This window comes from Hypomesus nipponensis, chromosome 15, assembly GCF_054491055.1.
Source record: "Hypomesus nipponensis isolate SF chromosome 15, ASM5449105v1, whole genome shotgun sequence".
Lineage (NCBI taxonomy): Eukaryota > Metazoa > Chordata > Actinopteri > Osmeriformes > Osmeridae > Hypomesus > Hypomesus nipponensis.
The window spans coordinates 3,551,987-3,568,775 of NC_140375.1; the positions used below are offsets into that span (position 1 = coordinate 3,551,987).

The 16,789-nt window shown below is 40.9% G+C and overlaps 5 protein-coding genes across 5 annotated transcripts; all 5 read left to right on the top strand.

Annotated features, from left to right (window-relative positions):
* Positions 1–182: 182 nt before the first annotated feature.
* LOC146257049 (adiponectin-like) lies at positions 183–1,533 on the top strand. Its single transcript, XM_084674296.1, has 4 exons — positions 183–232; positions 343–426; positions 832–888; positions 1,021–1,533. The coding sequence occupies exons 2-4, from the start codon at positions 378–380 to the stop codon at positions 1,416–1,418; spliced, it is 504 nt and encodes a 167-aa protein (XP_084530422.1). The 5' UTR covers positions 183–232; positions 343–377; the 3' UTR covers positions 1,419–1,533.
* A 137-nt stretch (positions 1,534–1,670) lies between these two features.
* On the top strand, positions 1,671–4,042 carry polr2i (RNA polymerase II subunit I). The gene is made up of 6 exons (XM_084674297.1): positions 1,671–1,836; positions 2,159–2,213; positions 2,370–2,443; positions 3,249–3,323; positions 3,466–3,517; positions 3,623–4,042. The coding sequence occupies exons 1-6, from the start codon at positions 1,775–1,777 to the stop codon at positions 3,683–3,685; spliced, it is 381 nt and encodes a 126-aa protein (XP_084530423.1). The 5' UTR covers positions 1,671–1,774; the 3' UTR covers positions 3,686–4,042.
* Positions 4,043–4,312: 270 nt separating this feature from the next.
* Positions 4,313–6,816, top strand: pglyrp5 (peptidoglycan recognition protein 5). Its single transcript, XM_084674423.1, has 4 exons — positions 4,313–4,717; positions 5,704–5,899; positions 6,082–6,200; positions 6,317–6,816. The coding sequence occupies exons 1-4, from the start codon at positions 4,657–4,659 to the stop codon at positions 6,493–6,495; spliced, it is 555 nt and encodes a 184-aa protein (XP_084530549.1). The 5' UTR covers positions 4,313–4,656; the 3' UTR covers positions 6,496–6,816.
* A 1,119-nt stretch (positions 6,817–7,935) lies between these two features.
* foxg1c (forkhead box G1c) lies at positions 7,936–9,206 on the top strand. The gene has a single exon (XM_084674918.1). The coding sequence runs from the start codon at positions 7,968–7,970 to the stop codon at positions 9,204–9,206; it is 1,239 nt and encodes a 412-aa protein (XP_084531044.1). The 5' UTR covers positions 7,936–7,967.
* Positions 9,207–11,955: 2,749 nt separating this feature from the next.
* snrpd2 (small nuclear ribonucleoprotein D2 polypeptide) lies at positions 11,956–13,212 on the top strand. The gene is made up of 3 exons (XM_084674187.1): positions 11,956–12,087; positions 12,545–12,724; positions 12,903–13,212. Coding segments are annotated over exons 1-3 (357 nt in total). The 5' UTR covers positions 11,956–12,085; the 3' UTR covers positions 13,078–13,212.
* Positions 13,213–16,789: the final 3,577 nt, after the last annotated feature.

Consider the following 16,789-nt stretch of genomic DNA (forward strand, 5'->3'; position numbering starts at 1 on the left):
GACACAATTCATAACTTAAACTTGAACATTAACATCTTTAGCATGCCTGAACAAACCAATGTATCAGACGTCTTCAGCCTTCTCCAGATCACTGTACCTATGTATTAGTTGCCTATGCAAAGTATTTAAACCTGAAAAACCAGCTATGCCTGTCTTTCTCTGTCTTTCTCTCCTCACATAAGACTATCAGGACTTTTCACAGCACGCAGACTCATCTGCACGAAATCCACAGGTAAACACTTGATGTGATCTCCTACTTCATTTTCAACTATCAATTTCACCTGATTTGTTATCACTTCCAGTAAAAGGAGGCTCAGTGTGTACTGGTTTGGTCTATTCCAGAGGTCTACCAACTGCTGGCTGTGGTTTCAGAAGTCATGGATTGTGAGCCTGGTCGGGGAGACAGTGGAAGCGCCTGCAAACCAAGTAATAACCCCCACACCAGTATTGACTTTATTATTTACATTGAAATGGATGTAGTCACAAGTTCTACAAACTTTAATAGTTACCCATGGTAGTGCAGTCCATGCAAGGCTGTGGTCTGTGGTCTTTGTTGCTTTCACTGCCTTTCTGTTCCAAAAAAAGTATACAATTTTCCCATGGAACACTAACTCTTTATGTCTTTGAAACAGGGATTATATTGTTATGTTTGTGGTTTGCTTATTAGAATTATATTTATTACAAAACTGGAGTATTGTTGCACAGACACTCAGCTGGACAGAACGTGCATGCTGAATGGAACAGTCCTGTCAGAACACAACATCTGCTGGCAGCTATGTGTAATGTTTACCACATGAATAACACCAATCTTTCAACTATTTTTGACATCAGAACCTACTCCAATCAAACCTAAACCTGAAGAGGACATTACTGATATAACCAGTCAAAGTACATTCAAGCTTCATCTCTATCCAAAGTCTATAAAATACTAATTGACATTACACAAACATGTAAAGAAATGGGACCCAATTTAACTCTTTTTATTCTTGACACTTCTTTCTGTACATTTTTCCACCATAGACACAGTCGTTGCGTTTACAGCCAAACTACAAGTCCACCACAGCTATCCAAAGCACGAGGGGGTCCTGAGGTTTACTGATGTACTAATCAACAAAGGAGGAGGTTACAGTCCTGACACTGGCATGTTCACCTGCCCTCAGCCGGGCTTCTACCACTTCGCTGCTCACATGTCTACTTACGGCAAGGCTCAGTGTGGCATCTTTCGAAATGGAAAGAGTGTTGTGTCTATGTACCACAGCACTCTCCCAGACAAGCTCAGCCAGATGGCTAGTATCAGCAGTGTGATGCAGCTCCTTCCAGGAGACAAGGTTTGGGTCAACCTGTGGGGACCCTGTAGGAATGACATATTTGCAAGTGTCGACAATGACACTGTTTTTGTTGGATTTCGTTTAGGTTAGTGCACCTTTGTTCGTTGTGCAGTGTCTGATCAGATATTATACCATCCACACACTGTGTACATTATCAAGTGACTTTTCCCCATGTAATTACTGTCAATAAAGTGTTCTGAATTCAGTCGATGTATTTTTGTATTGCAATAGCAATACCAGTACGGTATGTGAATTTGCTGGGTGCTTTTCAGTCCTCCACAACTAGGGGCGCAGTGCTGCAAACTGGTCTCTTATTGCCTTGCTGCGCATGCGTACATTGTATGTTTTTACCGGGATTTTGCACGGAGTAATAACGACATCAGAAGCCAGCTTGAAGTTACTAGTTGCTGTGTGATCAGCCTTTCGTCTATTTCTGTATATTTCACATGGATATAGAGGGTGGCACACACGAACCAGGATTCGTTGGAATCCGGTTTTGTCAGGAATGGTAAGAACGCATGGCCAGGAAGTGATTGAATGATCATGATGTGTGGTGCTGATCTGATGGGCTAGCAAATATAGGGAGTTTTATTGTCTTAGCTAGCTAGTTAGCCTGACTCTGGAATGAGTAGCGTTAAGTCTTAATATAAACCATATGTTGACTAGCTCGTCTGACTTCAACCCTTCTTCTCAGTTAAAGCCTGGTTTGCAAGACTTACTTGCTTGACTTTGGGCTGCATCACATCTAGATTGCTACGGGACATGTATCTACTGTTAGCTAACCAGCATCTAACAATGGCTTTAATCAAATATTGTGGCATCTTTTTCAGTAATAACATGTTGTATCCCAAAGAAGACAAGGAAAATCGTATCCTACTGTACGCAGTAAGTCCCCACCGTCACGTCATCACTTAAAAGTAGTCACGTTATAAATGTACACTACATACTCTGTATCAATGTATCCCATATTGTGTTTGTATTTGTTCTGTAGCCTAGCTTGCTTCATTTACTGATTCCGTGTTTGTACATCTCAATGGTCAGTGCAGAAATTGTGACTACCAACAAGAGGCAGACAACAGCTGTATCTATGTCAACAAGATCACACACGAAGTTGAGTAAGTACATTGACCCCATATGGTTAATTCTGCTCAAGGTTACCAGATCCCCAAAAAACAAATGTGGGAAAAAGAGTATGCTTATGTGGGGCACATTACCAATGATGATAGACAGGTTTTATTCTCCCCCTTAGCTCATGCCATCTATGCTTTGCCCTCTGGTTGGTTCAGTAGCACACTAGACTAGGCCAGTTATAGGACAAAGCACATATATTTGATTTGAATGAAACTTTCAAGAAAAGCAATTAGATAGTAAATGTTCAGACGAAGGAGCTTTTCCTATGCATTGAAAGTATTTATACACATTTGTCTATCCTTCCTTACAGCAGATTACATCGTATTTCCTTTGTGTCAGCTTCACCCAGTTATTTTGTTTTTGTGTAACTCTGCTCCCAGTATTTGTTGTTGGTGCATTTCTGCTTAGCTGCAATGTTCCCCGTTGGGTGGAGCGTAAGCAGCAAAGACTGTGACAGGTCCACCTGCGCTTGACTGTGCACAGTTTGATTGACATCAAACACAGCCCAGTGATGACGGCCTTAGCTGCTTTCTTCACAGCCATTGGACGAAAGCCTGGTTTTAGAATAGCGTCTGTCCGGCAGTGGTTTGACTTTCGAAAAGTCAATCAAAATGCGGGACGTCGTCTCAAAATGTGGGACGCAGGATAAGGGAACAATATGCTCTGCAATCCCTGCATAAAGCGGGATGCCTGGTCACCCTAATTCTGGTCTATATTAGACACGTGGCTGACTATCCTGGTTAGGTAGCTGATCTCTCTCTCTCCTGCTCTCTCTCTCTCTCTCTGTAGTGAGCTGACACAAATCATTGCAGATGTATCCCAGGATCCAACACTACCACGGACAGAAGATCACCCATGTCCAAAGTAGGCATTTCTCATAATACACACACACTTGATCGTTTGGTTTAAATACATTGCCAACAACAGTTAAGAAAAGAAGAAAAAAGCGCTCATGTCAAGAATACAACTAAAACCTCACTGATGTCCTTTGCTCTATTGTTATCAGGTGTGGCCACAAGGAGGCAGTGTTCTTCCAGTCCCACAGTATGAAGGCTGAGGTATGTTGTTAAGGATTCTTTAAGTTAATGTAGTTTAAACTGGCTACTGAAATGATAGTGATTGATAAATTGTTTGAGTGTAATGGATGATCCTTTACCCTACAGGATGCCATGAGGCTGTACTACGTCTGCACCGCCCCTCACTGTGGACATCGCTGGACAGAGTGAGGAAGAGGTTGACGACTGCCTGCGCAGGTCCTGTTGTCTGTCAAGTCAGCTCCACCATCTTACAAGGGTTTCCAAAATGTCACTGTTTAAAACCAGATACTGGGAAATTGTGAGGGTCAAGCTTTTTTACTTTGCCAATGGAGTCTGTTCAAACTATGAAAAACATGTGGTTTGTACGTAAATTAAAGTAAAGGGGCATGAAGACATTATGGAGAAATGGCTACAGTAGCAACTGTATGGATATTGTGTTTATATTGTTGTAGTCTTAATACTTTTTACAGATATGTACCACCTATTTTTGTTTTTGAAATTTAAAATATTAAAAGAATAAATGTGTTCTCCACAAAAAGCAAAAAATAGTTGGTCTGCACTTATTGCCTTGAAACAATCTTGTGAGATCCAGAACTTTGGTATTTTTTGTCTAGTTATGATGGTTTATTTTTCACATAAAACAAAAACAATGTGCTACAATATCATTTATATTTACTTGGTTACATTTATAAAAGGATGCGGATTATGAGGAACACAAAATGGACAAGTTCCTGTTGGTATTTCCAGAGTAGTTTTATCTACTGTGAAATCGACCAGCACAACTGCATCCTGGTCCTCATACTTGCGGGCTGGATTGTATCAAGGTTTAGTTTAACAAGGCAAGTCTGTTTTCTCTGGTATTTCCTCATTTCAGGCCTATACCACAGCTACTGGCTAGATTTACAGTGTAGGCTATACTAGTTCAGCCCATTGTGCAATGTCTTAATTTAAGGTGACGAACTTTGGTTTGATTTAAAAACAGTTCCGATCGAAGTAGGCGCGGAAGAGGGAATATCCACGATTTCCAACCCCACGAGGTGCTGCTACACCAACCGGAGCTAATAGTCACCTGTCTGTGTGACACGGAAACGAGGCGTGACTCTCAGTAACCTGTCATGGATTTAAAAACAAATGACCTGACTAACCTGAAGTGACGGCTGATGGATGAAACTATAGTGACCGAAGCGGTGCAAGGCAACTTCGGGTATAATCGAAACATGGGTAGGATCTGGTTTCTAAAGTATAACGAAAATATCATTTAAGAATGCTGCGTGTTCAGTTTGTGAATGACTACGCGAAGGCGTAGCTTACATAAACGCCTCTCTTATCACAGACAAACAATAGCCACATCTAAATAATAGCATATAGCCTATAGTCTATTTATCAAGGGCAGGTTTAAAATGCCACATGTTCCATTTACAGGTTTCCGTATAGGCCTACTTCGTTTGGATTTTCAGAATACAATTTGTTATAATTAAACTTGAACGTAAACGTTTGTTTTATATTCATGCTTGTGTAGCAAATAAACAATGTAGAGTTGTATTATTCACATCAATTTTGCACGTTTTCAAATCATAGACTACTTTAACGTTGATGAAAGTAGAAAATAATGACATTTACATATAATACTAATTACATTAATAACCTTTTAGTTTGAAGACGACCATAAGTCCTTATACGCACATGCGGTTACCAATGGGCACTTCATGACACTCGGCTCCTGATCTAATGATCTTTCGATGTCTTGCCACTCGGTCCAAGAACTATAGCTTGGACCTAGCCTACCAACTCTTTGATAGCCTACTTTCTTGTTGTTTTGTGTTTTGAAAATATTTTCTGTGTTTCGCTCGAAGATGTTTACACACAAGATCACTGTCTTGTTTTAGCCAAAATTATAAATCGGTTCAGTTTCCGTCTATTGTCGAATTACAGTTCCTGGAGAGCGACTGTCAACAATTGCCTGATACATTTTCACATCAGGCTATACATTTTTTTTTATAGCTGTGTAATAATTTAAAGCACTGACTCCCCTTTTATTTTGCTGTGTCCAAACAATTATGTAAATTACTTTAAATAATGATTTATTTATTTTTTTACAAATACCATCATGTCAGTGTAAAAGATTATTTTTGCTATACATTTGCTGTACACTTTTTTAATAAATAAGAACTTAAGAACTATACAATTTCATATATTGTCTGTTTCAGTCACAGTGGTTCCGCGCTTGCAGTGGGGAGCGGTGGCCCCTCGGTGCTGTAAAACTTTGAAGGGTCCAGCCCAGAGAGTTGTGATACACCACACTGCGCTGAGCTACTGTGAGAGTCCCTGTGAATGTGTGGCAGAGCTCACCCGCATCCAAACAATGCACATGCAAGACAGAGACTTTGATGACATTGGATACAAGTATGCAACTCCTGTCCTTCCATGTAACCTAAAGTTAAGGCATGACTAAATGTAGAATTAATAATCGAATTGAGTTAGAACTAATACACCAAAATGTATTTATTCAAATGAAAATGATCTGCTCTGTTTTTAACACAATTGGACAATTAGATATTTACTGATATTGGTATGATTTATTTCAGCTTTCTTGTCAGTGGAGATGGTACTGTGTATGAGGGTCGTGGTTGGGGTATAGTCGGAGCACATGCCAAGGAAAACAACCATAATTCTGTTGGCATTGCATTGTTGGGCAACTTCAACAGTAAGAAAAATACAAATGATAAGTAATATATGAAATACATGTAATGCAAGGTGAATGTTTTATCCATGTCTTTGTACTGTATAGTGGTTCTAATACATGTTTTTTCTATATTTTAGTTGATAGTCCCAGTCCTGCTGCCTTCTCTTCTGTTAGACAGCTTCTGCTGCACGGGATCTCACAGGGATATCTGGACACTAGATATATCCTACTTGGACACAGTGACTTGAGAGACACTGAATGCCCAGGCAAACGACTTTATGCTTCTCTACATCAATGCAAGCCTACCGATTTTTGATTTTGGAAGTGATTTATGTTCCACTTGGTGGATCAACTGTTTTCTGGCCATTACCCTTGGATTAAGCATGGCACATTAATAATTTCTCACTGGAATAGAAAATGAACTATACTGAGATAGAATTCATTCATACAATTAATAAAATGTCATTTTTTGTATTTAAGTAACAATCATGAGCTGTTTTATGAAGTTGAAAACAACAAGACCGAAATATTATCTTATGACTGAAAGTAGTTTAACAATTGTGTGGTGTTCGAATATCTTAGAACCCTGTTCAATTCGCACACAAAAAATGAAATATGTTCACATATTTTTTCAACCGTAGCTCATTTTCTGTAAATACATCTCCAATTAAAGTGTAATTAACGTTAAGAAAAAAGGTGCCTTTCACTATGTTGCCGCCACCCTATAGTGTGTGAAACCATAACGTTGAATGGGGGAACCTGTGCAATGTTATACAACATTATTGTGATGCAGGCATACAGCTCAGAAAAGAATAGAAGGACCACTGCACCTTTTTCTTTCATTTTCAACAGAATGGTCAAATTTGCAGTGGCCTCTTAAATTGTACCCTTCCCTTTCTCACTCAAAATTGTCCTTCTCAACTTTTTTGAAATTTAAGGAAAAGGTGCAGTGGTCTCCTAATTATTTCCAGAGCTGTAGCCTATAGATCAATTGTAAAACATTTCCCAAATTCTACACCAGCGGCGTGCAAATTGGGGGTTGGCATACATGAATTGTTGGTTGCATTGGTTTAAACCTCAAATAATGGGTCATCAAACCTGTGATCACTGGATGAGTTACAAAACACAAACACTAGGCTTATGATACATATTGCAGTGTGCGCAACATTCCCGACATGTGCTCACTTGCATCGCATGTGGATTGTGGGGGGACCCCGTATCAAATTAAGAAAAGAGTGAAATAGTTGAACAGTAATACAGTTGCTTTTTCCTGTAACACATTTTACCTGTCAACTGTTGGGCAGGATTGCCCTCGAGGTATATACATAACAAGCTGGGAGCTGTCCCCATAACCATTTCTTTAAAGGTTTTCGAGTTGTTTGTTTGCTTAGAACCTATACTTTACGAGTTTACCCTTGGATTAGTTACACACCTTTACTTAATTTGTCTTTTGATGGACTGATGGCCAAGTTATTGTGAAAATAGATAGAAAGGGAAGGAGGCGGTCCCAGGGCAAAACTCAGGTGAAAGGCTTGAGTTTCATGCTCTTCGGAAGTATTATAATTGAACCTGGAAGTTCATTGATCAGTCAGCGAGATTGGCAGAGCACAAAAGTGATACGAAGCTTTGGTTGGCCATGTGCATCTGTTTGAGTAGCTTAGAAGACGTGTGCACGGGTGGTGCTCAAGTGTCTTTTTCGAACATTTTTGAACACTTTTTCGGACACTTTCACCGTGCTTTATTTCTAGGATTCAAGACATTGCTCATTTCAGGCGTTGCAACGGGCTGATGATGAACATGGAGGATTTAAAAGCCCCTGTCAGATTTTTTCACAAATCTTCATTCAGCATCAGTAGCCTGCTATTCCGGCGTGAGGGGGTGATGAGCGAGGACGGCGCCGCACTGGAAGAGAACCTCTCCCGGAACAAAAAGCCCCTGTCCCGAAAGCAGTGTTTTGGAGAGCCATCTAAAACTAAAGATACCGGCGGTCAAGATGAAAAATGTACCCTCCATGGGGACAAACGCGGTGACGCCAAAGTAAAAAATGTGTCAAGAGAAAACGGAGAGCAAGTTGCGGGAGAAAGTAAGATAAATGGAGGGGTAGAAGGGAAATCTAAACCCGAGAAACCTCCGTTTAGCTATAACGCACTTATCATGATGGCTATCCGCCAAAGCCCGGAGAGAAGGCTTACACTCAACGGAATTTATGAGTTCATTATGGGAAACTTTCCTTACTATCAAGACAACAGACAAGGCTGGCAAAATTCAATCCGACACAACCTGAGCCTAAATAAGTGTTTCGTGAAAGTACCACGCCACTATGATGACCCAGGCAAAGGCAACTACTGGATGCTTGACCCTTCAAGTGACGATGTGTTCATTGGTGGCACTACTGGCAAACTCCGGCGGCGTGCAACAGTGAGCTCCAGAACGAAGCTTGCTATTAAAAGAGGTGCCCGTTTAACATCCACCTCCGCAGCCGGTCTTACATTTGCAGGGTCATTTTACTGGCCTGTGCCATCTTTTTTAGCTCTACAACCACCCGCTCACCCACCCCCGGGCGGAGGGCCATACGTAGGGCCTCATCATTCCAATTATGCCACTTCTGTTCTCTCACAACGGTCACATCACATGACCAGTTCTGGAGCCGACCGGCTGTTCCAAACAAACCAGGAGACGTCTTATTTTGGAGTGAGTTGTGCACAATCCCATCGCCACCAGATGAGTGCAGCGGCAGCTACAACGTTTACATCCTCGTCGCTACCTTGCGCTTTGTCTCTCCCTAATCCTTGCTCCCTCAACATGCTCTCTGGACAAGCCAGTTACTTTTACGCGCACCAGGTGCCTCGCTCAGCGACCTTCGGTATGTGCCAAGAAGACCCCTCCGTCTCCAAGACAACTCAAGTTGGACACTTGATATCAAAGAATCCACCGTCGGAATATTTAGGAGGTCTATATTCAGAGTTCCCTAATTATTTTCCTTCAAGTAGCCCCACGAGCTCCATTTCGTGGGATGCAGAGAAATGATTAATTTAACTTGAAAACATAGATGAAAGTGTATGCGTAATTGTCTCTTTTAGCCCATTGCTATTTGTCATAGAAAATAAAATCAACGTGAACTGCATAGCCAATAGTTTAGAATTGTGACTTTAATGGTTGGGCATAGTTTAAAACGAATCAAAAAGAAAATATTTGTACATTGCAGCTTGCAGTGAAATAATAGCTTTAATATGCTATTGAAATTACCCATATTTATTTTGCGCATGAGGATGTAGAAATGTAGCCTAGCTATATTTCGGTTTAAAACTCATACTGTGCCGTGTTAGTGTAAAAAAAAATCATTCGAATTCAGATTTACAAAAGCCAATTCCGTAGGATCGACGCCAAATGTGACAACCCGTAAATCAATTCTCGTTTTAAACTTCAAAAAAGAAGAAAAAAAAAGAAGACATAAATATATGCCTACAGGCCTATAGGTCCGAACTTGGTGTTTGGTATTTTAATAAATGTATGCTTTGTCTTATAGCCTATCTTTGCACAAACTGCATGCACTTTCTTTGAGACTTGTCCTAAGTTTTTACATATCCCATGTTTTCTTTATCTTCCCTCAAAGTTTTGTGGCTTTGTGTGTTGTGCGTAATTGTGTCGTTTTGCTGTTTTATTAACTCATTAAAAGTTCTTTATTAACAAATCCCTCGGTGGTCTGAAACACAAATTAATGTCTGATTACGGGTTTCAATAGCACGTAAATGTTGCACCGATAAACGGTTTAAAATGTTTATAAAACTAGAACACAGGCGCTTACCCATATTGGATTAAAAGTGGGATGACGTCTATCTCTCAATAGAATAATAGTTGAGTTTTTGAAACTGACTTCTTGGCCTATTTGCTATTGTGGCGCAGTTTTTGAATTCAATGATTAGACTTATTGCATTATAGTTTATTAGAATTTAGCTTTAGGCCTTTATTTGCTTACCATATAGAGCTCTTATGGTCTGCATTACAATTAGCCAAACTTTGTGGTTAAACCACAGTATAGGCCTATTTCAGCTACCAATTCTAAGAGGCTATAAGCATATTATAAGCAGGCTAGCCCATATTATGCTTTTACTTTTGTGATCAAGCTGGCCTCAAATCAAAGTAGTAGCCTACCTTAACGGTATTTCACTGTGTTTGATGCTGGCTGCAGGTGTCGAACTAAAGATCATCAAAAGTTCAAATCTGAAACTGCGAAAGTGTCAGTGTTACAGAAAGTTTGCAGGCCAATACGCCTAGACCACGATGTAAGTCAAGAGAGATAGACATCGCAGCCGGGTGATCTCATTGATCTGGTTCTACTGTTACACTTGCACATTACATCACAGCCTGATGAACCTTCCCTCAACTTTCATGGACTCATGGGATATATAAGTTAATAAAACAGACATGTGAGGACACAGATATGGACAGTTTTCTGGAAGTGTGCCTCCGCCTTGACAAAAGAGGCTTTATGAAGACTAACCACTACTCCAAGCCCGTCTCGAACACGGTAGGCTGCAGATATGCCAAATTGCTTTTGAGACGGATCATGTAACTACAGCGACAGTGTTGGAAAACTAATGGAGATACAAAGATAATAACAATATTTTTATGACTCTGTGAATCCTTCTGATATAACCACAGAGTGGGATGGAACGACAGTTGTGGATCATCGAAGATACAGGGCATTATCTCAGGGCAACTGTAACACGATCCTAACTTTTGTAATAAATAACATATTTTTTTTGACAGTTACGGCTAATAAACCCACACCTCTAAATCACCTTGCTAGGTCTCTACCACAGGCTATAGAGAAAATGATTAACGGATGTAAAAGTCATCACACGTGTCTTTCATAGGCACCCATGGGTGCATCCTACAGCCAGGCCACACACACACACTCCCTCTTTTTCTTCTCCCCAAGCACACCACCCGATCGGCATATTTAAAGCCATGACTGAGAAGCTCACTTTCCTTTTTAACACTGAAGTTTCGAGGGGCCCTATGGGGGAATTAATCTGAGGTTTATGACAGTCTCCCGTATTGAGTGAAGAGGGGCAAGTGCAAGGCGTTTGGCTGAGGCATAAGCTATATGTTTCATAATGATAGTCAAGCTTTGTAAACCAATCCTTAACTTGGCCTCCCAAATCAGTACAAGGTGGGTGTGATTATCCCCTAGCAAGTGCCCCCACAGGTAGAGTCGCCACCCTGTGAAATAAGGTGAGGCTGTGGTGCACCACTTGGGCGCCTGCATGTCTCTCTCTAGTAAGCCAATCTCTCAATGTCTCAGCACTGCATGTATCTCCATCTCTCTCAAACCCTTTCCCTGTTTCTGTCACTGGAGACATACAAAAGAGCTACCTGTTCAATTCCCTGACAACTGCCCTTACATGGCTTATGTTTAATGGTTTGTCATTTAATTCACTCTCAGAAATGGTTTGAGGTAGGTCTGGTTGCATTCATGTAAATTAAAGGCTACATGTGGCCTTACCTTTACTTCCCTTCAACATGGGCAAGGCTGAAGAGGTCAGTCAGTGGCTTCACTTGTAGAATAGGGAACATGATAGAAATGTATATTAAAATATATATTTTTTGCAATCAAATGTTTTTAATCATTAAAATGGATTTGATGTTTAAATGATTAGTTGAACCGGTAATACCCAAACCAGAACCAAGGAGAAAACAATTATTCTCTGACTCAAACTTGTTGGTAACCCGGAAATAATTACGACCGTTTCAGAGAGCGCTCTACTGGTAATCCGGAAGTGGTAGTGGAGACTCAGAAGAGGACCACATGAACGTCGGCGCAACGATAAAGAAGACGTAGAAACAAAAGTTGCCGGTTGAAATTTGACGATTACTCTGTTAAATATATAAATACTGCAAACATGTGAGTATAAAAAAATACTTTACATGCTGTATAGACTCAGTAAATATTTCTTAGGACTTGATGCAAAATGAATGGAGAATGTCGACGGCTAAAAAGCTAGCCAAAACATCTAGCATTGCAAACAATCTCGATTACTTAACTAGCTTTTCACTGTGATTAAGCTACTTACTTGTTATTCTACGTGTTTATATTTTACTGCTAGATACTCCTTCTATTGTATACCAGTAACATGAACCCAATCATGAAAATGGGTATAGCGCTTCAGCTACCAAGCTATTTGCTAGCTTCTTTATCTAAGCTACTGCTAAACTCATCGATAGTAGCTAGCAAGTTCAAGCATTCCATATGCAATGTTGATTAGAGATATGTAGGCTAGTGGTGGTATTTTAATTAATCCATTCATTCAATCGCGTCTAGCTTTCTTGATGTAACTGACTGTTCTCATGTCCCCTTACAGGAGTCTATTAAATAAACCCAAGTCAGAGATGACCCCCGAAGAGCTCCAGAAAAGGGAGGAGGAGGAGTTCAACACAGGACCCTTGTCTGTGCTCACCCAGTCAGTCAAGAACAACACACAGGTCCTCATCAACTGCCGTAACAACAAGAAGTTACTTGGCCGTGTCAAAGCCTTTGACAGGTAAAGTTTTAACTGCTAACAATGATCAATCCGTTGTACGGTGATTTATAGATCTCTTGAAAATACACTTTATCTAAGACCACACTCCAATGTAGCTGTCTTCATAATGCTCCTTCAAAAAGTGCTTTTTTGCTGTTCTGTGACTAACATCAGCGCATTTTGATTGTTATCAATGCAGGCACTGCAACATGGTCCTGGAGAATGTAAAGGAGATGTGGACAGAAGTTCCCAAGAGTGGCAAGGGCAAGAAGAAGTCCAAGCCCGTGAACAAGGACCGCTACATCTCCAAGATGTTCCTGAGAGGAGATTCTGTCATCGTGGTCCTGAGGAACCCCCTCATTACAGGGAAATAAACTGCTGTCTAGTTGCCTGCCTTTGATAGAGATGCTAGCAAAGGGCTGTCCTTGTGGAAATTCTGTGTTGGATCATTGTGTGTGTGTGTGCCTGTTGTGCACCACAAGTTGGTAGTGGGGGAAGACAATAACGGCAGACTTTGAATTGCTGATCCATGTGTAAGGCATGTACATTTTATGTTTTGTTTTGGGACATTTTGTCTCTTTTTTTTCATTTTGCTAATTAAAGTGGTGGAGAGGAATTGAAAAGACTTGCTGTCAAGATTTGTCCCAATCTTTTACTCGAACAATTACAACGAATCTTTACTTATTGCTTAATGCAGTAGATTTGAAGTAGATTTGTCTATGAACAGCAGCCGTATTGGTTAAGAGGGCCATATATAATACATTATTTTAATTTGTATAATTCAAATTGATTGTTTAAATGAAAGTCTATTGAGTGAGGGGTGCTAAGATCTCTCTAACTTCAGATTCTTTGTCTCTTCACCCACCCTCGCCATCACCTCTCTCCCCTCGTCTGTTTCCCCTGGCAGAAGCTTGGGTGTCAGTGTTGATTTCAGTCGTCAGCGCTCAATCTGCGACAAACTGCTGTTTAAAGAGTCCCTGCATTATTGATGAGACCAGATGTGCTGACTGACACTTCACACCCTGTTCTCTCCGTTTCAGTCTGTCCCCCGCCACCGTTCATCCCCTCTGACCACTTTGTTAGTTGTCTGTAGATTCTCTCCACTTCTGAAGGAGTTGGCACTTCACTCATGGCAACTGTATGGCATACACTGTCAGCATCGAGCTTCAGAGAGGAGTTACTTTATTGGGCAAGTCTATGTGCAGGAGAACTAAGACTGCTGAGACTAAGACTGCTTTGTAGGTCTCTTAAAATGACTGGTTTATCACCAGAAATGTGGAGGTTTGTTAGGTTGTCCTGGTGGGTCAAAGGTTACCTTGTTGCCTTTGGGGCATCAAGTTGGGGTCAGTTTGACATGATCACGTTATGTCTCTATAATTGCTGCCCCCCATAACAGTTGCTGTTCTGGAAATTGACAGGATTGATGAGTTTTGGAAATAATGTCTGTCTCAGAGAAAATATTTCGGATTTTCTGATTAATTTCAGGATGTTCATGATATGTATGTGTTGGATCCCAATTTGACATATTTGCTATGATTGATTCCTTACTGCCAGCTGGTGTATTGTTTGTGTGTGCATCTCTCTACAAGTCTATTTCAGACCCACTTGTCATGACTCACCCTAAATTTCCTGTCGCTGTGCTTTTCCCATGCTCTTTCTTCACCTTCCTTGCCATTCAGGCTTGAGGCTCCTTCGAGTAACAGGTATGTCTGATGGAACTATGATGGGCAAGTAATATCCTCTTCATACCTTCCTATTCCCCTCCATGACACTGCCTTGAGGGGTCCAGCACCTGTGGTGACGTTTTCCCTTCAACCCGTGTTTGGGTCGAGGTTGAGACTTTGATTTAAAGCTTTCAGGTGAAGCCTCCAGGGATGTTAAGGTCTGTAAACTGTATTTGCAAGGATGATGGGCCTTGTAGAATGTTTGTGGCTAATTGTGTGCATTTAGTGAATCATTCCTGGTAGCAGGGCCGGAGTGGGACCCATTTTCAGCCCGTGCGTGTAATAGCCTAAAGCAGCCCATCCTCACCAGGGGCCGAGCCATACATTGTAAACATTTGGGCTTAGCCCGAACCTAAAACCTAGTCAAGGTTTTGATGTGAGCTGAAATCGGAACTTTACATGAATGCGACCGCGCATATCGCGAACGAGATTTTTTGCATTAATTTCAGTGCAAAATCGTTTTTTGAGCTTTATGTAGGCTACGTTGAACTCATTGTTAGAGCTATACTGTAGTTGCTCGAAATTACAACCCACATTTTTACCTGAAAGATTCGGGGCTTTTGAGAAAACATTTTTCCCACCCTTGCAGGAACATAGATTTATGAAGTGACAGATCTTTTTCCAGTGGCTATTTAGACCCTTTTTAGGGGTGCTCAAGCAATAATAATAATAACAAAAATATATATATTATTGTTTATTATCATTTGATGCTGGTAGGTCATGAAGAAAGGGACATCCATTTTTTCATTCATTCAATATTTTGCATAATACATAAATGAATTAATTGTTATCCAGTGAAATTAGGGATTTATTAGGGGGTTTAGCACTTTTGCAAGGCACTGTATTCATGTCACATTCTCATGGGGGGCTGAGCACCCCTAAAGGTCTGATCCTAGAATCGCCCCTATCTTTTTCACATGCTTTTTCAGTTCCTCTTGGCATCTTTTTCCCATCCATTTTCTTATTTTCGCATCAGCTTAATCTTGCTAACTCATTCCACGACAATAAATGATGGTTTAGGGTTGTTCATGGCAACAACAGTGGTACAAGCGCTTGTAGGCCAATTTGAGAAAGAGAACATGCGGGACAACTGAAAACGGCACTTTTTAATGCACGTTCTGATCATGCGCTCATTTAAAGTAAAACCTAGTATAGTATTTACTTATCAGTCACACAGTAACTTAACACATATATTTTTATTCGGTGTGTGAAAAACAAAAACAAAGAGAAAGCAGGCGATCTGCCGGCCCAATTTACGAGGGAATTCTCCTGATGGACACTCCCGGCATGCCTGGTAGCCAAATGTTGTTTGTGTAAATTCACTGTATATGACTTATATGAGGATCTCCAAACTCATCATTGCTGAATGGTAGGGCAGGGCCACTGTGGAAAGAAGAGGTTGAAATTATCTTCTCTCACGTTTCCTCACTATAAGAGAGACTCTTAAAAAGTCCAGTTCCCTCCAGATTTTGGAGTGAGTAATCCGCAACAGGAAGGGGGATGTTTTATTCAGTAGGCAGGCGGGCAAAAGTAGCGATAAGAGGGGAAGTGTGATTATGATAGCGATCGGCCATGCGTCGATACTCTCCCATCCGCGCAACGCGACACCACCGCCAGGCGCGGCTCGCACTCGCCATCGATCGGGCCCGGTAATACGAAGCGCCGCAGTTTGTTTCCAAGCAGATCTATGGTCGTGGTGTCAACGCCGTGAGGCAGGTGGAGAGTGTGCAGAAGGTATCAACTCGGTATAAACACACACATACACCACGCACGCGCTAGTTCACTCAAGAGAGCTGATTGTGAATGATAAAGTAGCCTGGTCATTTAACATGTGTGACTACACTGTCAAAATAAATTAAGTAGGCCTAGTTGTTACAATTGTGCGTCTTCGAAACGGTTTGATAGCCATGCCTCAAACTGTAGTGTTGAAGGCAAAATGTGAACGTGCTATGAAAAGGTGGAACTTATTGGTCCAAGTGAATCTTGTTAGTCCAGTTAGACTATTGTTATTTTACATGTTAATGATCAGATTAGTTGAAAAAGAGAAATATTGGCTACAACTCTGTGTCTACAACGTTTATTGTATTAGTCCCCCCCCCCCCCCCCCCCCAAACATGATAGGCTACCATAAGACAACGGAATTGGACCACAATGTACAGACCATAATAAAAAGGATCGACTGCCATCTAACGGCAATTAATAAAGGTGCATGTTATTTAGTCACACTGTAGAGGGCGCTCTTACAATGCAAGTGGTGCAATGGGCATTCTGTATTGGCTATGCCCAGATCCACGTAGACTCTTCACCTCTCTCTTTACTACTTGCATACATTATTTTCATTAATCTAACATTACAGGCCAAA